Source organism: Arvicola amphibius, chromosome 14 (genome assembly GCF_903992535.2).
Source record: "Arvicola amphibius chromosome 14, mArvAmp1.2, whole genome shotgun sequence".
Taxonomy (NCBI): domain Eukaryota; kingdom Metazoa; phylum Chordata; class Mammalia; order Rodentia; family Cricetidae; genus Arvicola; species Arvicola amphibius.
Genome location: NC_052060.1, coordinates 45,345,076 through 45,367,246, shown reverse-complemented (window position 1 = coordinate 45,367,246; position 22,171 = coordinate 45,345,076). Strand labels below are relative to the sequence as shown.

General features: G+C 41.5%; 1 protein-coding gene and 1 pseudogene across 5 annotated transcripts in view; one reads left to right on the top strand and one right to left on the bottom strand.

The window, feature by feature from the left end:
• Positions 1-8,888, top strand: part of Rap1gds1 (Rap1 GTPase-GDP dissociation stimulator 1) — a 124,159-nt gene extending 115,271 nt beyond the window's left edge. For all 5 annotated transcript variants that reach the window (XM_038311576.2, XM_038311575.2, XM_038311574.2 and 2 more), the window contains 2 exons: positions 4,010-4,138; positions 7,117-8,888. In XM_038311576.2, the coding sequence (XP_038167504.1) occupies positions 4,010-4,138; positions 7,117-7,244 (257 nt within the window). In that variant the 3' untranslated portion in view covers positions 7,245-8,888. The remainder of the gene's footprint in view (positions 1-4,009; positions 4,139-7,116) is intronic.
• Positions 8,889-17,123: 8,235 nt separating this feature from the next.
• LOC119801572 lies at positions 17,124-17,191 on the bottom strand (annotated as a pseudogene).
• Positions 17,192-22,171: the final 4,980 nt, after the last annotated feature.

Below are 22,171 nucleotides of genomic sequence, written 5' to 3'. Positions count from 1 at the left end.
AAGCTATATAAAGCTCAGTTGACAGAGTACTTGCCTAGCATGAACAGTGTCCCGAGTTCAGTCCCCATGTGCCTGGTGGTACCTATCTATAAGTCCCAACATTCCCAAGGTATTAGATAGGAAGATCAGAAGTTCAACATCATCTTTGCTACATAGTGAGTTTAATGTAAGCATTGCAGCTTGGGTGGAAAGGTATCCTAGCCAAGGAACGCCACAAAGTCATTGTAAACATAGCAGCTTACAGCTCTGTTCCAGAGAGGTTTCCCAATGCAAGTGTAACAATGTGCCCAGTGTGTGTAGGGGGTGTCCCCCAGCAAAGTTGTTATAGCTCTGTTCAGATCCCGTGGAATGTAACAACTCTGCCCTGCTAGGGGATAGTGTTACAAAAGTGTTACAGCTCTGCTCCAATCTGACTGATGGAAGTTGTTATAGCTGGATTCTACTAGACTGTCACACCTCACAACAAATTGGGAGGAAAAATCCAAGAGGGTGGCTTCCTCTACTAAGGTAGGAAGCAGCAGCAAACTGAACAGGGTACAGAATTTATATAGGGTTTCTTGTGGGGAGGCTGGCTTGGGATTGCTGGGGTTTTGGAGCCAGATTCTGTGGCAAGCTTCAGGATTGGTAGTATTCATGCTCAGGGATCTCAGGGATTGGTGGGATTCTGCAGCCTGACTCTGGGGCACGCTCAGGGATTGGTGGGATTTCAAGCCCGGGTCCTGGGTCAAGTTGGGCAGGGTGTTTTTCCTTGGTCCTTTGCACCCTACAATTTGAGATCTTGTCTCAAAGAAAAACAAGGGAGGAGGGAAGGCCAGAGAAGAGAGGAGAGAGGGGCATAGGGGTGGTCTTATTGACCAGGACTTTCTATGCCCTCTGTTTCTACTGATTCTCCCCTTTAATAACCTCTATAAATGTTTTTCTATTACTTTACAGTACTTCCTTCATCTAACTCTCACCTCTGTCTTTTGTATGTCTGTGTTCAATATTTCCCACCAAGCAAAATTAAACTGTGAGCTTCTGTCTCTGCTTGTTGGTGGCTGTGTAATATAAGCATCCCTGTGGGCAAGATACAAATAGAACCAGACTCTGATAACTGTAGCCAGAGATGGTGTATCAGAACCACATAACTTTTGGCTAAGACCCAAAACTGCTTTTCCACACACCCTGCCCATCTTTTAAATGTAGAATCATGTTTTTTGCAAATAGGGAAATTTGGCTTCTTACTTTCCTGTTTGTGTCACCTTTTATCTCTTTCTCTTACTGCTCTAGCTAAGACTTGGAGCTCTATATTAAACAAGAGTTGAGAGAGTGAGCCTTATCATGTTCTGGATTTTAGCAGGAAAGCTCTGCTCTTTTCCAAAGTTAGTATATAACTTAGCTATGCCTCTAGCATTTGGCCTATAGCATGTTAAGGTTTGTCTGGTCTGTTTCTAATTTCTTTAGTACTTTTTTTATGAAGGGATGTTTAACTGTCTCAGATGCCCCTTCTTTGTCTATTATGCTGTCCTGAAAACTTTTTCTATGCTGTATTTATTGGTTTTCATATGTTAAACAAGCCTTGCAACCCTGAAACGAAACCAAATTATCTATGGTTCATAACCACCTTAACGTAGTCTAGGATTTGGCGTGCAAACACTTTTTTGAGGCATTCTGGTTGTGTGTTTACCAGAGAAATTAGCCTGTATTTTTCTTACATTTTTATCTAGTTTGGGTATCAAGGCTATCCTATTCTGAGAAATACTGGTATTAGGTCTTCTTAGAAGCCTGGTAGAGCCGGGCGGTGGTGGCGCACGCCTTTAATCCCAGCACTCGGGAGGCAGAGGCAGGAGGATCTCTGTGAGTTCGAGACCAGCCTGGTCTACAAGAGCTAGCTCCAGGACAGGCTCTAAAAAAGCTGCAGAGAAACCCTGTCTCCAAAGAAGGGGAGAGAGAGGGGGGGGAGACGGGGAGAGAGCGAGAGCGAGCGAGCAAGAGAGAGAGAGAGAGAGAGAGAGAGAGAGAGAGAGAGAGAGGAGACGGGGAGAGAGCGAGCAAGAGAGAGAGAGGTGAGATTTTGGGTTTCGTTGGCTTGTATTGTAACAGCCCCCTTTCATTGCCAATCCTATTCATCTGGGTCTTTGTCTTTAGTCTGGCTAAGGACTTACTGAACATTTTGTGTTAGGGGGGCATTGTTTGTTTTATTTAGGGGGCCAGCTCTTTAATTATGTACATTTTCCTTCTGGTGTTTTTCATTAGCTTCTTCCCTAGTATTTATTAAACCTCTCCGAGTGTTGGGTTTGGTGACTACTTTGGTTTGCTAGAACTGTGAAATCCCAATATTGTGCATGTGTGCACGAGCGTGTTTATATTTATAACCTTTTCATTTTAATACACCTTCACTGTATCCCAAATGTTGTGATAAGAGGTAGTACTATTATTTTCACGAGATTTTTAGGAATTTCATGTTTTCCTTGTTTTCTTCAATGACTACTGTTCATTTAATAGTGTAGTATAAATTTTTTAGCATACAAGTATTTCTGTACTTTCTGATGTTTCTCTTGCTGTTGATTTCTAATTTTACTTACTGTAGCCTGCTGAGATAGAAGGAATTATTTTAGATTTTTTGTTTTGTTGTTTTGCTTTTGGAGCTTCTGTCCAGGCTTATTTTGTGACCTATAACATGAGCATATTTAGAAGATCCCACATGCTACTAAGGAAAATGCGTGCATATTCCTTATTGGTTAGATGGAATCTCCAGTTGGTCTGTTGTATAACTTAGCTTGAGGTTTCTTTGCTGGTTTGGCAGAGCTGCCTTACTAGGAACATGGACTATTGGAATCCCCTGATATGACTGTCAGGACCTGTGTAATCGCTTGTGCCTTTGTGCGTTTGTTGGGATTTGAAGCCCCAAAATTTGGTTCCCAGATTATATCTGTCTTGATGAACTGCGGTCCACCTTCCCTCCTGACTAGTTTGGAGCTCTAGTCTACTTAACTAGAGTACATGGATGTGTTTGTTTTTTCTGCCAGTCAAAGAGTTAAAAGGCAGGAAAGAAAGATGGGCTTATTTAAAGTGAAAGCAAGAGAGAAAGCAGACTCCTGTGAGGGAGAGAGAGGACTGCAACCCACATTTCTCCAGGGCAGGCAGGGGTTCTATTTGGTTGAATATCTGTCAGAGAGAATAAACTTTTCCTAGGTAGCCTCCCAGTTGGCTTATTCAGACATACATAAAGAAAAAAGAAACATGACAAAAAACAAAAACAAAAAACTCCCAACAAGTCTAGGATCCATTCAAGAAATCAAACCTAAGAACCCACAGCAGGAGGAGCAGAGTCAGGCAATTTATCCAATGAAACAACTTAACCAGAGAAGACCCTCTGCACGACACATCACAGGCAAGATGTCAAAAATATAAAGAAACAACATTACCAAAATACTGTGTATTTCATTAGCATCCTTAAGAACCAGGCAAGCATGGAACAACATAGTTCAAGCCCTGAAAGTAAATGACTAACACCAAAATTACTATATCAAAAAAAACTGTTTCTTAAAACTCATGGAGAAATAAGGACAGTTCAAGACAAACTCAAATGAAGGCAATTCATGCCTAGACCTGTTGGGAGTTTTCGTCATGTTTCTTTTTTCTTTATGTATGTCTGAATGTATTGTTGTCTTGTTTTTCTGCTTTGTCTTGTCCTTTCTGATGTTGATTTTTCTGGTGAAAACATACAGCACAGGATAGTAAGCAACAATGAATGTTTTTTAATATAGAAAAATAAAGCTAAAAGTTTTGACTTTGTTTTTTTGGGGGCTTTTTGGGGTTTTTTTTTGTTTGTTTGTTTTGTTTTGTTTTGTTTTGTTTTGTTTAAGCAGCTCTCTTCTTCCCTGTACCCTGGCCTTTTCATAGAGATTCCCACTGCTCCCTTTTGGGAAGTTCTCTGTAAGTAGTGTGTAGAAGGGGAAGCAATATTTAGCCTGATGACACTACTGCCATCCATAGTGGCTATGACATACTTTGTTTCCTATTGTAGGTCCTGCTGAGAAAGATCTTGAAAGTGCTAAGCTTGTACAGATTCTCCACCGACTGCTAGCAGACGAGAGAAGTGCCCCAGAAATCAAATATAACTCCATGGTCCTGATCTGTGCTCTCATGGGATCTGGTATGTATTTCTTCTGTCACTTGATACCAGGGTATGCCTTCCATCGAATATTACATGTGTAGTCATAGTAAGTGGTGACGGTGTTTAAAAAGCAGTAGACATTAATTTTTAAGAGAATACAGGAACTTGCCCTCAGGGCAGAATAGGGTGTCAGATCTCCTGAAGCTGTAATTACAGGCAGTTGTGAGCTGCCCGAGTGGGAACCACACTACAAGAGCATACATAACATACGTGCTCCTGGCAGCTGAGCCGTCTATCCAGCTCCCAATTACTTCTGAACTAAAAGTGTTCCCAAAGGGTTCTTCTAAAATAGTGTCATACAGCAAATACAGCAAAAATCAACTTGAGTTGTTTATTAATGCCAAAATAGATTTTTATGTAAAGAACAAGTTCTGGTTTTATTGTTATAGTAGTAACTAAAGACTGTATTCAAGAACTCGGTGTTTATCGGTATATGTACCACGGATACTTGGATGTGTGTTCATTCTCTGTAACTGAGTGGAATGTTTTACAGATATCAGTTGAATTCTATATGGTGGTGTTCCCTGTATTCTTGCTGATTTCCTGAATGTTGTCAGTTGACAGGAGAGTATTGAAGCCTTCTTCCCCATAATATAAATTTGGCTCTATCAGTTTTTTCTTAGGCTGCTGTAAACACACAACCTTAGGGCTCCTGCAGCATCTTGGTGGAGTAGTTCTTCAGTGGCCATGTAATGTCCCTGTCGGTCTCTACTAATGTTCTTGCTCTGAAGTCTCCTTTATGTGGCGTTAACATAGCTACTCCTACTTTCTTTTGAGTAGCGTTTTCCATTTTTTTTCTACTCTATTTTCGGTCTACAGTATTGATAAGTTTGAAGTATCTCGTAGTTAGTCTTTACTTGAGTCGTTTTATAATCTACCAGTGCTTTTAATTATTTTATCTATACCACTTACATTTAATGTAATAAAGGAAAATTACTCCTTTTCCACTTAGATAACTAATCCCAGACATTCTAAGTTAACTTCTGGCAACAAATTCAGTTTTCCCTCATTTAAGAATGTTTTATTAACCCCTTCATTCACATACACACACAAATTTCTCTAGTCAGCCAATTCTTTGTTTGCTCTGTCTATACGTGAAAGATGTGCTCCTTTCCAGATTCTTATGAGAACCCCACTGTGCTCTATCTGTTCCCTCTTCATACTTAATACTGGTATAACACCACTCTTCCAGTCCCTGCTTCAGATCTATGGGGTATCTACAAAGAAATGGAAATGTGGGCTCATAGGATAAACCCATTGCTTATTTTGAGGGTTGTGGTCCTGTTTTCCAAAGGGCCTTGACTGTGTGACATTTCTGCCAGTAATGCATATGGTTTCCAGTTTTCAGCCTCTCAACCAACCCTGTCTTTTCATAATCACCACTTAGTGAATATGAGTTGGTTGTTTTGATTTACCTCGCTAGTCATCCGTGATGCTGGGAACCTTTTCATGTGCACACTGGAAGTTGATTTGTATGTTTCCTTCGTATGTTCTGACATTAACCCTTTATCAGATATGTAACTTATGAATACTCCCCCATTCTATTGGTTATCTTCTAACTCTGTTGATAATGCTCCTTGATGTATAATAGCTTTTTTATTTTGATGAAATCCCATTGGTTCATTTTTCTTTTTGTTGCTATATCCAAGAATAAAATCTAAGTTTGAGATTATTGCTCCATTGTGAGTTTGCGTGTAGGACGGGCATCAACTTCGTCTTTTACCTATGACAGTCCATTTCCTCACCACCATTTGTTGAAAAACTCTGCCCTTACCTGACCATTCTTGGCCCCCTTATCAAATCAAATGTGAGGATTTATTTCTGATCTCTTTCTAGTCTGTTGGTCTGTGTCTGTCTCTGTAACAGAACTGCATTAAGGTCAGGAAAGAGGAGACACTTCTAGTTTGTGCTTTCTCAAGATCATCTTGTAGACTTGAGGTCTGTTTAAGATTCTGTATGCCTTGCCAGGTCTGGCGGCTCATGCCTTTAGTCCCAGCACTCAGAAGGCAGAGGCAGGTGAATTTCTGTGAGTTCGAGGTCAGCCTGGTCTCCATAGTGAATTACAGGACAGTCAGGGCTATGTAGAGAGACTGTCTCAAAATAACAAAGAGAAAAAAAAATTTTGTGTGACTTTAGGATGGAGTTCTTCTGTTTCTACTTAAAGATTAGTTGTGGTTTTTAGACATACCAAAATTAATATACCAGGAACCAACGAGATGGCCCCATGGTTAAAGGTACCTGCCACCAAAGCCTGTGAGCATAGTTCTTGGGACCCACATGGTTGAAGAAGTGTCAACTACCACACTGTCCTCAGACCGCAATACTTGCCCTGTGGTATAAGCTTGTGGTTTAAATGCATATTAAAAAAATAAAAATGTAAAGACCTCACCAGTTGCTGAGTATTGATTATATTAAACATATAGGGCCCCAGTCTTCCCAGTAGCAGGTTCTCAGTCATACTGAGAGTCCTGTCCTTTCTTACAGTTAACACTAAATGAGCCAAAAAGGTCAGAAAAGACAGGCTAGAAAAAAAAAATTAAAAGAGGAGGTGAGTTTCTCATAATTTATTCTAAGTATATGAAGTAAAAACTTCATGTATCACAAATTTAACAGGTTTTTAAGCATTTAACTTTTTGTTTGAAGTGCTGATAGGGTTAAGTTGGAGTTACTAAGTTAACTTTTAAGTTACTAAATGTTGAGATTATATAACGAGCTGTGTTTTATTACATCTTATTACTCTAAACACCTTTAGACTGCAGAACCTAATGTAAGTCTTTACAAATGGCAGTGCACTCCTAAAAAAGACCTACTAGGTACTGTTGGACTCTTTCCTGACTTGTTCCTCATTTTGTCACTCTGTCTGGTCAAATCATCAGGTGTATGTTTGAGGTAGATTATGTAGTGCAGTTAGAACCCTGCAGCAGAAACGTGAGCTTTACCTTACTTTTCTCTTCCAGAATCCCTGTACAAGGAAGTGCAGGATTTGGCCTTTCTAGATGTTGTATCCAAGCTTCGAAGTCATGAGAACAAAAGTGTCGCCCAACAAGCCTCTCTTACAGAGCAGAGACTCACAGTGGAAAGCTGAGACCGGCCCCTCCTGGCATAAGGCATCCCCCCGGCTGACCACCCCACCTGGTTCTCCATCCAGCTGCTGCTTCAGCTCCATCCTCTACTGCATCACCTGTGCATGCATGTAATGTTCCAGTACCAACCGAAGAACTCTCTAGGTACCTGCCTAATAAGATTTCTCCACCCATAGTTAATGTGAACACGACTGTCCAAACAAGTCTCCACCCATAACTGTTATCCTGTATCCCTGATGCTTGAGCTACATTAAGTAGAGTGTGCATGTTGTAGCCCTATGAAGATGTAAACTTGGTACTACATGCTGACCTGCTCTTCACATGCAGTAAGCTACATAACAATGTACTGGTAAATTAGAAACCAAGAATGCAGCAGGATCTGTCTAGCTTATTTAAAGATGACCCCAAACAGTAACGGTAGCACCATATTTTTTGGTGCTCAGGAAGCACAGTGATCGAAACGGCTGTACGGCTGGCTGCTCATTCGTTAGTCTCCTCGGAATGGCAGGCCTGTTGTGCCTGGAGTTGGATAGATTCAGTACTCACTCTTTCCCTGTGGTTTTTCCTTTTTCTGAACTGTATAGGCTATTTGCCAAACAACATGGCAGGACTTCCTTAGGCTTCTTGTTCCATCTTTAACTGACAGTGGTACAGAGGCCCAACACTGAAACGTGGTTTTCAGTGTGATTGGAACAAAGGGGTTAGAGAAACCCTGGCATCCTGGACCCCTTTGGATCTCGCCTGTATTTTACATGCAGTTTGTGTGTGGTTACATCCAGAACTTCCATCAGTTAACTATCATTGTCTAACTCGTGTCTCTAAAACTTAATAGCCATTTGTTTCAACTAAGGAAAGTTGATACAGCTTGTTTGGTGGGGAACGGACTTTCCCCCCGTTTTTCATCTTTCAGGCTGAAAGCAAGGGGTTTCATCTTTCATACTCCTTTTAAATATTGCGCTAATTCTAGGTGGATATAAGAGGAAGCATGAAGATGTAACCATGTCTATACTAAAGGAAGGAAGGCCAGTTTTAAAAGCCATAGTAGCCAGTCCGGTACATTCTGCAGATGGCCTCCTAGCGGTCATTGTTAAGAGTCCCTCACTTCCACTTTCCCACTGAGAACCACAGTAATGTCACAGGCTGCAAGCCAGGACTCGATGTAAAGAACCTTCTTGGCAAAAATGTAGTGTGCTCGTCACTGCCACTAACCACCACCAAGTGAGTTTTTAGAGCTTTGACACACAATCTTTATAAATTAGTCAGGACTCCCTGTGACCTGCCTTCTCGCACCCAAGTCTGACTCCTGCTGATAATAAGGGGGGTGGGCTCCTTTACAGGACTGGGGGGCTGCTGAAGAGGGGGCCAGCTCTTTTCTCCCCAACAGGAGATACACGTATCTCTGCATTCTCTAAACCAGACTTTGGTTTTCACACTTTGCAATTCAAGAAGGATTTACTTAATGTAAGTAAAAACCCGACTGACAACTCCCTGTGATGTTCAAATAAGGGAACTATTGTGAGCGCTTGTGCTGCACTTATTGTAGGAATGAGCTCTGTAATGTCTTTCTCCTGGGCTGAATAAGTGGACTAATGTTGCATAATTCTGTCCATATTAATAACTTAATAAATAAATAGTATATGAAACTACAGTGGTATTGCTTGGTTTATTTGTGTATGTTTGTCTGTATTTTCACATCCAAGAGCAGGGTTTGGTCATGGTTGGTACTAAGTGTTGAGTGTTGTTGAAATGAATTCTTGCTCATAATGTTTGAGACACCCAGACCAAAAATAAAAAGAAAAACGAAAAAAGGCCAGATAGTCTGATAGATAAGACTTGGATAGTTCTACTTCAAGATCTTTAACAACAAAATACTTTATAGATTACATTCTTATTGAAAGGCATTATACAAAAAAACAAACAAACAAAAAACCTAAAACTCAGAATAGAAAGGTCTTATCCCGAGGTCATAGATTGGAGAAATGGTAGCATGTGACTCAGCTGCCAGCAATCACTTCAGGCTAATTTGCTAGTTTCTCCTAGCTCCAGCAAAACCAACTGCAGTCCGCTTCTCCAGGAGGATTGTGTACTTAATTACAGACGCCAACAGATTAGGAAACTCACTGCTAAGCTCATGCTAGAAGAATGAACCCCAGATAATCCTTCATCTCCAACTAATTAAGCTCAGCTTCAGGGGCTAGCATTCAATTACTTTGCTACCCTAGAGTGTTTTTTAAGGAGACAGTAAGAGAAACAGCACCAAGAATGGCCCTTCTTCCCCTTGGCCCCACCAGAAGCTTAGAGTTCTCTGAGCACCTTTCCACACTGTAACTTTGCATTTAAAGCAAATCTGATGAACACTATTTCAGACTCTGGTGTTTTCCGTGGAATTAGGTGTTGCATACACTACAATGGGAGTTGAGATGTGCAACAAAACTTTAAAGTTCTAGAATGATCACCTGTTAGGAATGGACCATAGTTGCTTGCAGGCATTAGCATAAAAGTCTGAGAAAGCATACATATAAAGAATTCAAAAGGAAATTCGCCTATTCAGATTCTGCTGAACATATCGACTGAAGCTGTGCTAGTGGTTAAGACACTTATATAGTGAGCATCACTGTTTGTATCCAGTTTGTACAACCAAGCTAAACAGCCACCCAACTCAGGGTAGCCATAACATTTCCATGATGTTTGGGATGATGCCTCTTAAAAGCCACTACTTAAAACTCACCTTATTTTCTCTTCAGCATGGAAGACTTAATAGTCCTCAGAGTTACAAGACAGAACTTTTTAGATATTCAAGATAAGGATGGGTAATATACTATATTATGGAGAATATACTATATGTGTGTGTGTATATATGTGTGTGTATATACATACATACATACATACTGTGGACTAAGCTACTCTCAGTCCTCTGCATGTTTCCCAGCTAAAATAATTTTAAAACAAAGCCGGGAGCTGAACATGGTGGTACACATCTTTAATCCCAACACTAAGAAGGCAAAGACAAGCAGATTTGAGGCCAGCCTTATCTACACAATGAGTTCCAAGTCATACAGGGCTACATAGTAAGACTGTCCTAAAAATAAGTAAATAAGTAAAATTTTAAAAAGCTTTTTATAAAACCACTTCTTAGTTCTATCCAGAGCACAGAGATTTTAGTCAATATACATCGTGCTGTTTACAATTCCAGCTAAGAACATTTATGTTGACAATTTATTTTGTATTCCAGATCAAGTCTTCAGTAGACCAAATGTATACCAGGCAGTTCTGTCCCTGCACTCTCTGGCCTTTACTACCTCAGTCTCTGCCTTTCCTCCTGACTGGTGTCGCCACACTTGCTCAAGAGGCATGTAGAGCCTCCCCACTTTGTAAGCAAACCAGGGGATCAAGCTGGCACACCCATCAGATCTACCCAACAGTCCAGGCTTGGACTGGTACAACATCTTATACACCAGACCAATCCTCTCTGCCCATCTAATTCCATCCCACCTACGCTATTTCCAACCTGTAGACCCAGCCTAACTGCACATCCAGTCTTCTCCCCAAACCTGTTGTCGATATTAGCACTAACAAAAGTCCACATGCCCATATATTATTGCAAATAATATAAACATTATAAAGTCCAGCATTTCCTCTCTAAACACTATTATCTAGAAATGTTTGCCAGTGAGAATTACCTAGATGAACCCTGGAAACAAAACAACCACCACAAATTTTAATGAATTTAAGAAAGTTTAAGAAGTCACAAACAATGAAATTAAGGAAGATGAACACCTGAGTGATTCCCAAGAAAATACAAACATAGGCTGATGGAAATGACAAGGACATGCTGGGACTTGAGGACAGAATTCAGTCAGGAGATAGGAGTATTGGAAAGGATTCAACTGAAATGAAAATGAAATTGAATAACCCAACTAGAAAACTCAAAGGAAAACATGAGTAGAATTGATCAAGAGAAAATAGAATATCAGGATTTGAAGATAGTAAAGGGTACAAACCAAATAGACAAGAAATGTGATTTTTAAAACACAGGAACATACAGAAAGTATGGGACACCATGAAAAGACCAAACCTTTGAGTTATAGGCATAAATGAAAGAGAAGAATCCCAAGTCAAATGGCATAGACTTGATCGTCAACAAGATATAGAAGAAAACATTCCCAAACTATGGAAAGTCAAACCCACAGAGATTAAAGAAGCATTCTGAACACTGAACAGACAAGACTAGAAAAGAAATTCTCCAGAGCATATCGTAGTTAAAACATTAAGTATGCAGAACAGAGAAAGTATACTAAAAACTGCAATGGAAAAAATAAGTCACATATAAAGGAAAATCTTCCAGAACAGCAGTTGGTCCCTCAGTGGAAACTTTGAAAACCAGAAGAACCTTGCACAGTGCCTTCCAAATCCTAAAAGATGAAGATAGCCAGTCTAGGATAATATATCCAGCTCAACTATCTGCCATAACTGAAGGAGAAAGAAAAACTCCCATAATTATAAATAGCCTAAAAAATTTTATGTGCAACAAACCAAACCTGAAGAAAATACAGGAAGCAATATTTTGAAGAGAGGGGTGAATATAGCCAACATACTGAAAAGAAATATGAAGCCATACTTATTAAAATACAAAATACCAATGATAATAAAAATCAACAGGATGACCACAATGCACACGTTTCAATAATATTTTTAAATATCAGTGGCCTCAATTCTCCTATCAAAAGATACAGGCTAGCTGAATGGATCAAGAAACAAAATCCATCTATCTCTTGTCTACAAGAAACATTTTATCTTTAAAAATAAGTAATGCCTTAAGAGTAAATGGATAGACAAAGCACTCCAATCAAATGGGACCAGGAAGCAAGCAGGCGTCACTATCCTAATATCTGACAAAATAGACATCAAACTAAAACTAATTAGAAGAGATAGAGGGGTACTTCATTCTAAATGAGGAAATAGTTAACCAAGAATATGTTACCATTCAAAACATGCATGTACCAAACTCTGGGGTACACCATTTCATTAAAAAAAAATCTACCAATGGATATATAAAGACACAGATTAACATCAACCCATTAAAGCAGGTGATTTCGGTACCCCACTTGCTGCAATAGACTGGTTGTCTGAACAACAACAACAAAAAACACAAAACATCAGGATTAATTGGCATCATACATCAAATGGACTTATCTACAGAATATTCCATTCAAACATTAACAATACATATTCTACTCACCAGTGGTCAGGAACTGACCTAAAACAGTCTAGATCCTGGGACACAAATCTTTACAAGTACAAAAAGGTGGAAATATGTCCATGTATCCTGTCTGACCACAATGCAATAAAACTGACAGTTGACAGCAAGCAACTCTCTGGTAAATACACAAACTCATGGAATTTAAGCAACTCGTTGCTGATGATAAATGGGTCAAGGAAGAAGACAAGGGGTGGGGGGAAGTCCTGAATCTAAATGAAAATGAAAACAAAATCTCTGGGGCATGATGAAAATGGTCCTGGGAGGGAAATGAATAGCTCTAAGTGCCTTATTTAAAAATCAGAAAGAGCACAAATAACCAAATGATGCAGCTCAAAAGTTTGGAAGAACAAGAACAAACCAAATCCAAACTGCAAAAATAATAAAAATCAGAGTAATTGTCTAATGCTTTCTATTTCTGCAATGAAACACCGTTACCAAAAGCAACTTGAGTATGTTTGGTTTGTGCTTCCACATCACAGTTTATTGTCGAAGTCACGGCAGGAAATCAAATAGAGCCCGAACCTGGAGGCAGGAACCGATGTAGAAGCCAAGGAGGGTTGCTGCTTACTGGCTTGCTCAGCCTGCTTTCTTGTAGAACTCAAGATCATCAGCCCAGGGATGGCACCACCCACAATGGCCCTCCATCATTAATCATTAAGAAAATGTCCTACCAACTTGTCTACAGCCCAGTCTTATGGAGGCATTTTCTCAATTGAGGTTCCCTTCTCTCTGATGAATTTAGCTTGTGTCACATTGACATAAAAGCTAGCTAGTACGGAAATGAAAGAAATGGAAACAATGAAAACAACATTAAGAATCCTGTAAGAGCCGGTTCCTTAAGAAGATAAAGACTGACAGATCTTTATCTCAACTAACCAAAGGAAGAGAGAGAAGAAGACCCAAATTAACAGAATCAGTAATGAACGGAGAAACATTACATCAGAAACCAAAGAATTTCAAAGTATTTTAAGGAATGTTTTAAGAATATGTACTCCAAGCCGGGCAGTGGTGGCGCACGCCTTTAATCCCAGCACTCAGGAGGCAGAGGCAGGCGGATCTCTGTGAGTTCGAGACCAGCCTGGTCTACAAGATCTAGTTCCAGGACAGGCTCTAAAAAAGCTACAAAGAAACCCTGTCTCGAAAAACCGAAAAAAAAAAAAAAAAAAAAAAAAAAAAATATGTACTCCATTTAGTTGGAAACCTAAAAGAAATGGATGAATATCTAGATTCAATGAAATTATGATAATTAAACCAATAAGTCAATATCCTAAACAGACCCATAACAAATGAGATTGAAAATGTAATAAAAAAGGCTTCTACCTTAAAAAAATTAAAATACAGGACCATATGGGTTCACAGCAGAATTCTGTCAGACTTTCAAACATCTACAGCCAATCCTTAAAGCCATTCAAAAAAGTAGAAACAGGTGGACCATTTCCAAACTCCTATGACACCAGTATCACACTAATACCAAAACAGTAAACACAACAAAAAAAGAAAACTACAGGCCAATATTTCTGATAAACATGGACTTACAAACAGAATAGAGACATATCAAAAAGAGTGTCCACTATGACCAAATTAGCTTTATCCTTGACCTGCAGGAATGGTTCGATATATGCAAGTCAATAAATATAATAAACAGGTGGACTCAAAGACAAAAATCACTTGATCATCTTAATAGATAAAGAAAAAGCCTTTAATAAAATCCATCATGCCTTCATGATGAAAGTCGTGTAGCATGTAGGACTAGAGGGAACAACCTCAACATAATAAAAGCTGTGTATGAGAAACCCACAGCCATCACCATCCTAAAAGGAGGAAAAATTTAAAGCAGGTCCACTGAAGTCAGTTATGGAAGAGGAATGGCGCTTATCCCCTTTCCTCCTCAGTACTTGCTCACGGCCTTAGCTGGAGTAGTAAAGCTGGAGAAGGTAATTAAGAGGAGACAAACATGGAAAGACGAAGCCAAACTATCCCGTTTTGCAGATGATGTCAGACATTATACCTTAATGATCCAAAAATTCTATCAGAAAACTTCTAGAAACAATTTTTTTAATTTAGCAATGTGGCAGGATACAGAATCAACTTGTACAAATCAACAGATTTTCTATATATCAACAACAAACTTACAGAGAAGTTCATGGGCACACTTACATTCACAATATCCTCTGAGAAAATAAAATATCTAGGAATAAACCTATACAAGAAAGGAAGGAACCTCTACAATGAAAAATTTAAACTTCTGAAAAAGTAAAGACACTAGACAATGGAAAGCCATCTTGTGCTCATAGGTTAGTAGAATTAATATTGCGAAGATGGCCATTTTACAAAAAGCTACTTACATATTTGATGCAATCACAATCAAACTCCCCATTTTATACTTCAGACACTTAAATTTGACAAAGATACCAAAAATAAAAGCTGGAGAAAAGAAAGTATCTTCAACAAAGGATGCTGGGAAAACTGGATGTCCATATGTAGAAGAATAAAAATAGAACCGTATCTATCACCTTGCACAAAAACTACCACCTTGCATCAAAATCGATCAAAGACATAAACATGAACCCTGAAACTGCTAGGCGAAAACATGGACAATTACACTAAAGATCATATTGAGTGAGGTAACCCAGATCCAGTAAGATAAATGTCACAAGCTCTCTATTATTGGAAGCTCCTGACTCCAAATCTTCAGATGTGGGTACATGTCATGGAGTAGCTACAAAAATCAGGAAAGCAAAAAGATACCCCTGCCAGGGTGAGGGATGGAGGACGCAATAGAGAGGGAAATAACAATATACACATGACCTGATGGAGGAAATGGGAAAATGGGGGCCTCTAGTTATGGGGGAGACAGAGGAAGGAGAGGAGACTAAAATAAGTAAGAATGCCTGAACAAGTCATAGGCAATCACACTATTCATGATCTACCTGCGTTTACAGTTTAAATAAAGTATTTTCATCTGGACTGGCAGTGCTTTCTCCGAGAGTCAAAGAGCATCTAAGAAAACCCCTACACCAGGCATGGGAAGCCCTGTGCTGAGCTGTTGTTCAGGAGACTCCTGAAATGTTACAGGCTATTGCTATTGCTCTTTACTTCAACCACATCCAACCGTAAGATGGTTCTATCCCTCCACTTCTTTTCCTGCCTCGGCCACCAGAGTGCACAGTACTTCACTCTCCAATGATTTCCTTTTGTGCAAGGAAGGTAAGCGGGAGAAAGGGGCTGGGGTATAACGCCATAGTAAAACCTTGTCTGGCAACCACAACGCTCTGGAGCTGATCCTAAGCACTATGAAGAATGAATCAAGGGAAGAAAGGAAGAATAGGAGTCATTAATCACATTCTGGGACTGAGGAGAAGACTCACTGGGTAAAGCATTTGCCATGGAAACATGAGGACCTAAATTGAGATCCCCAGGGCCTTAGTGCTTCTACACAGAGACCGGGTGGGGGTGGAGGACAGGCTGGCTCAGATTGCTGGCATGTGGAGCAGGGAACAGACATCCTGTCTCAAGGTAGAAGGCAAGTGTGGTAAGTTTTCATTTGCATTTTAATAAATAAAGCTTGCCCGAAGATCAGAGAGTAAAACAGCCCCAGTGGTCAGCCTTACAGACCAGACAACAAAGACACACACCTTTAATCCCAGGAGCCACACTAGTTTGCCATAGAAACTGGGTGGTAGTGGTACATACTTTTAATCCCAGCACTAGAGAGGAATATAAGACAGGAGTTGACAGCTCTCAGACACAGTCTCATTCTGAGATTCCTGGAGGCAGGATCGCCATTCCAGACTGAGGTAGAGGTAAGAGCCAATGGCTGGCTGCTTTGCTTTTCTGACCCTCAGACTGAACCCCAATATCTGTCTCTGGATTTTTATTGATCATGCTACAGGCAAGGACAGACACGGAAGGTTGTCCTGTGATTCCTACACATTGTGTCACAATCATGGGCTCATATCGGCACATGCGTGCACACGCGCTCGCGCACACACACCGTATAGAACATACTCTTTCCACCATGCCTGAGGGGAAATGAGAACAGAATGGCCATCTCCAGTAACTATTACCTCCTCTGCTCTCCCTCGCACCCCTTGTGCTCTTCTCCCCTCCCCCCCCCGTCAGATCACAGAAATGCAGGGCCTTCCCCTGAGCCCCAAGAGAGCAAGATAAGACACTGCCTGAAGAAAGGCATCCAATGAAAACTCACCCCGTTGTTTTGCCAGGAAACCTTAGTCACACATCTTTGCGCATCGCTCCTTCATGTCAAAGCCACTCAGTCTATACAAAGCGGGCTTTGTATATCCGCTACTGAAGTCCAATGCAGAATTCTAGAACGGTGTTCTGCCATGCTTTCTTTTTTGTAGTACGTGCCCTGTATTTTATATCATTAAACTATTAAATAGCTTAACAAAATATTTATTTTATAAGAATAAAATATTAAAATGCCATGTGTGACTAAAGCATTTTTTTCCTCCACTTGTATGTTAAGAATTCTGTCTTTTTTAAAGTTAGCTTCCGAAAGCGGCAGGTCTCCTTACAGCATTTCACACATGCTTGGGTTTCGCTGGCTCCCCTCAGGTCACACTCTTCCCCTAGCTCCCAGCTTCCTACTCTCAATGATGCGGACCTCAGACTCCCAGACCTGCAGAAACAACAGCTCACACAGCGCCAGCGGTCACCATTAATCCAACATCGCCCTCCCTTCCCTGTTGGCTTATCAGCAATTGACCGCTAACACCACCGAGGTCATTACAAATCACAAAAATCTAAGGACACGATCCTTGAGAATACTCCAGAGTTTCCAAGGATCTTTTGCCGTAATTAGTGTCTGTTTTGTTACACACTCTTAATCTGGGGGGTGGGGAGGAATTAAACACTGGGTTTCACCCACACGCCATATTAACCCTCTGGCAATGGCGGTTCTGCTCAGGTAATAAGTGGTTTTGGTTGTTGTTTTATCAATACATACACAGTCACTAAAACTGTCTGTCTTCTGAACCCAAAGAGCTGAGCATGAAGCTCACATCAAAGTAAAAATTTGTGGATCAGTTTAGGAGAAATGCATTCTGAGAGGGTAAAGCAGACAGATATAGAAAGATTGGCATTCCTCTCGTTCATCCACGCCCTCTGCTTCCTTGTTTAGTCCCCTCATCACTCGGCTACATATGCACTGCACCGCTAGACGTTCTCAGCGAGTAAACAAAAGGCCTTTATTCTGTCCCTACCAGGAACATTGCCTGTAATTTCAATGTATGTGACATATAGCCGCATATTCTTCAAGTACTTGGATGTACCAGAGTTACCTAACCTTTTCCTTACATTTGGATGTTCAAGTTACATTGAGTTTAAAAAAAACCAACCCCCAAGTATTAGGTTTTATTTTAGATGCTACTGGTTTCTCATTTAAAAACCACCTGGCCTGACTAAGGCATGGTGGCACACACCTTTAATCCCACCACTTGGGAGGCAGAGGCACACAGAGCTCTGTGAGTTTGAGGCCAGCCTGGTCTACATAGTAAGTTCGAAGATAGCCAGAGCTACATGGTGAGACCCTGCCTCAAAACAAACAAACAAACAAACAAATAAATATATGAAAATTAAAAAAAAAAATCTGACCTATTAAGGTAATCTACTTTTGGCCACGAATCCCGTTGTTCTGAACCCTCCTAGACTCAACAAGCCCCACATCAGCACCTCCTCTAGGTATCTGGCTCTCACCTCCTCCCTCCCCATTTATTCCCATCCTACATATCAGTGTGGGGGCCACGAGGAGCAGAGTGCGGCCGTCATCACCCATGGGGTTGGTGCTCAGCTCAATGGCACATAACTCCCTCTTGGCGCTGTCATCGACTCTCATGGCGGTACCGTCACCCCTCTTCCCATGCCTCTGAAACACCATTCTGATCCACTCCACCCAATCAGCACTCTGCAGGCACAGCTCACATGGGAAAGGGACAGAGATGGCAAGTCCCTTCATTTACAAAAATCATCAGTTAGGACTCTACCTTCCATGATCTGACCAAGACATTCCTTCCCCTTCCCCAAGCCAGAGATGGCATGGAGGCCTTCAGGCTTGCTTGTTTGGTCCACATAGAATTTTTTTAAAAGAGGAAAACAAATGGATATAGCCATTGAAATTTTGAATGACGTAACAGAGATCTAGTTCTCTGACTTCTTTAAAAATAAATCTAAGGGATAGGGGGATTGCAAGTTGGTAACATGCTTGCACGTGGGTCTGAGTTCAGATCCCCAGCACCCACATAAAGACAAGCTTTATGTCTCATGTCTGTGGTCCCAGCACTGGTCAGACAGACAGACAGGCTCCCCAATGCTCATCAGCCAGCCAGCCTGGCAGAATTGATGAACTTTGTGTTCTGTGAGGGATCCCGTTTCAAAGCTAAAGTGGACAGTAACTGAGAAAGACAACTCGTGTTCGCATGTGACCTCCACGTGCACACACATACAAACACACACACACACGTGCCACATACATAAACGAGGGAGAACTGGAGACTTAGCATGCACTTCAGTGGTAAAACATACATTCAGTACCTGTAAGGCTACGAGTTCAGTCTCCAAACCCAGGGGGACATGAGGGGAGCTCTGGTAACCAGGAGCCTGCATTTCAGGGGCAGCGTGATGCTGTGGGACTGCTGGGGGCCGGGCGTGCCTGTCCCACCCATGAGAGTCCTTGCTCAACTCACATCACCTTAACCCTGAAGGTTCACGTGAGGGTGACCTGTGGAGAGCTCACATGTATGCCATTTCCAGAAGAAGGAAGTGAGTTTTAGGGACAAAAGAGCAGTACTATAGGGCGTGTCACATGCACAAGAGGTTGGAGCAACTGACGCAAGGACATTTCCACAGCTGTACAGAGTTTCACTGCTTTCCCTCCTTCAAATAGTCTGAAGGCCAGCGACAGCTGCAGACTGAATGAGAAATGACAGGACCATCTCAAGCTTGCGCCCCACCCACCTCGCTGACAGGAGGGAGCTGATGCTGACACCAGGGTCCCACCGGAACACTGGCGGCATCCCGTAGTGACTGCAGGGATTTACAATGTCCCTTCTTGATGAGGTTAAGAATGCAGCCTGCTCTTGCCTGATTTCTCTATGCCGTGACAGGCATCAGGACTGTAAACACATGGCGGAGAAAGGGCTTATTTCATCTTACATGTCCACGTCACAGTCCGTCACTGGGGCAAATCAAGGCAGGAACTCAATCAAGAATCTGGAGGCTTGCTTCCTGGCTTGCTCCTCATACTTCTTCAGCCTGTTTTCTTACCCAATCAGGGACCGCAGCGAGCTAGACCCTCCCACATCAATCGTTAATCAAGAAGATACCCCATAGGCTACAGGCCTGACAGACTAAATTCCTTGGTTAAATTTCTATTTTCCCAAGTGGCTTTAGTTTGTGTCGAGTTCAGAAAAACTGACTCACAACCCTTTCCTCTGCCAAATACTGTGACTGAGAAGTCCTGATGGAGGCAGAACCCCGCAAAGCCAAGCTCACTGCTCCCCACTTCTTGAGGCTTCCCTTGGGAGACTTCATCCCACAGCCAAAACGCCAGGATGATGACCCACACACCTACAATTCCATTGTATAGGCAGCCCCCGGGAAATAAGTCTCCTTGTGTCAAACGGCTAATCAATTAGAAGTTTTGTCCAGCCAAGGCCCCCGTGAAGAGGACACCCTGCTGATGAACTGTCCGGTGGTATCAGGCACATAGGAGGATGTGCACCTGAGGAAGAAAGGCCTAACAGGCTCCGAAAAAAATGCAAGCACACCCCTCCTGTCACCCCGAGACTACACCTGACCACGTTACATCCTCCCTAAAGGCCTCCATGCTCTCAGAATGAGTAACAGCAAAGAGGGGACATAACAGTTTAAGATTAGAAGGCAGATTCAAACCCAGGGACTCTTGCACATTAAGAATTGCAAAAAGTCCATTCATGGACAGAATTTTGAGAACACAATCTATTTGAACACCATGCAGCCCAAAATACTATTACTATTTAAGCTACTCACTGACAATGAAGAGTGAAGTCCCGATTTAGTGAAAAACACAACATTTAAAGATGTGTTTGCACTTTCTCTCGTTTTGTGACACAGAGTCTCACAGGTAACCCTGAGTTTGCATTGATCCTCCTGCTTTTGAAGTGCTGAAATTACAGGCAGACACAGCCACAAACTGCCTCTTACTGTACCATTTAAAACAGAATTCTTATTACAAACATATAGTATTATAAGCATTTAGCTCTAGATGCTAAAGACTTACTATTTTGGTTTTCTGCATCGGGATTGTTTTACTTTTGCAATCCAATTTCAGCATAGTAATTAGAAGACACCTGCAGAAATGACCAACAATAAGGTGCTCTCATCTTTGTTCGATGCTGTAGATTGAGCCAGGCCCTGGGCATGTGAGGGACATATTCTACCACTCAACTACTCCCTCAATGCCACGACCTGGCAGTCATCCCAGCTCCCAGTGATAACAAACCGGGGTTGTCTATACCCCACAGCACCAGATTCACTTGGAGCTTGCTAGAACCGTGACTCTCCAGCCCCATTCAAGAACTACAGCCCCTTTGGATATCAGTGTGGCGATTTCTCAGAAAATTAGGAAACAACCTTCCGTAAGACCCAGTAATACCACTTATGGGTATATATCCAAAGGATGCTCAATCATGTTCACAGCAGCATTGTTTGTCATAGCCAGAACCTGGAAACAACCTAAATGCCCTTCGACTGAAGAATGGATAAGGAAATTTGGTACATTTACACAATGGAGTACTACATAGTAGAAAAAAAATAATGACATCTTGAATTTTGCAGGCAAATTGATAGAGCTAGAAAACATTTTGAGTGAGGTAACCCAGACCCAGAAAGACAAATATCACATGTACTCACTCATAAGTGGTTTTTAAACATAAAGCAATGAAAACCAGCCTAAAAAATCACAATCCCAGAGAACCTAGACAACAATGAGGACTCTAAGAGAGACATACGTGGATCTAATCTACATGGGAAGTAGAAAAAGACAAGATCTCTGGAATAAATTGGGAGCATGGGGACTTTGGGGTGGGTTGAAGGGGAGAGGAGAGACAGGGATGGGAGCAGAGAAAAATGTAGAGCTCAATAAAAATCAATTTAAAAAAAAGAACTTGAGTCAGAACCTGCGCTCAGAACCTGCTGATCTCTCTGCAGAGCAGGTGTGAACGCCCTGGCGGTGCATTGCCTCCACCTGGTTGCTCAGAAAGATGCCTGGGAGAGCGGCCGGGACTTTAGTGCTCCCAGCTACCATGCACCCAGAAAATAGCGCTTTAAGATCTTGGTTGCAAGCTTGAAAAAGATAAAATTGAAGCCTCCAATCACCACTGCTTTGAAGCTTGTGTTCCCCAGCCGTCCCCAGCACCCACAACTTGCTAACTTCCCTGCCAGTTTCTGGGCCCCAGGAATTTTAGCGGCACAGAGAAAGTGGGGGGAGAGCGGTGACTCAGTCCACTGTGGTACTAAAATAAGGTATTTTATAGACAACAAAAGAGTATTATTTACCGTTTTGTAGGCAGCGGAAGCCAAGGTCAGGGTGCAAGCGAAGTTTTGAAGTTCCCGTGTCGGGCGAAGACTCAGTTCTCACAGCATATCCTAGTCCTCTGCACTTGCCGGAAG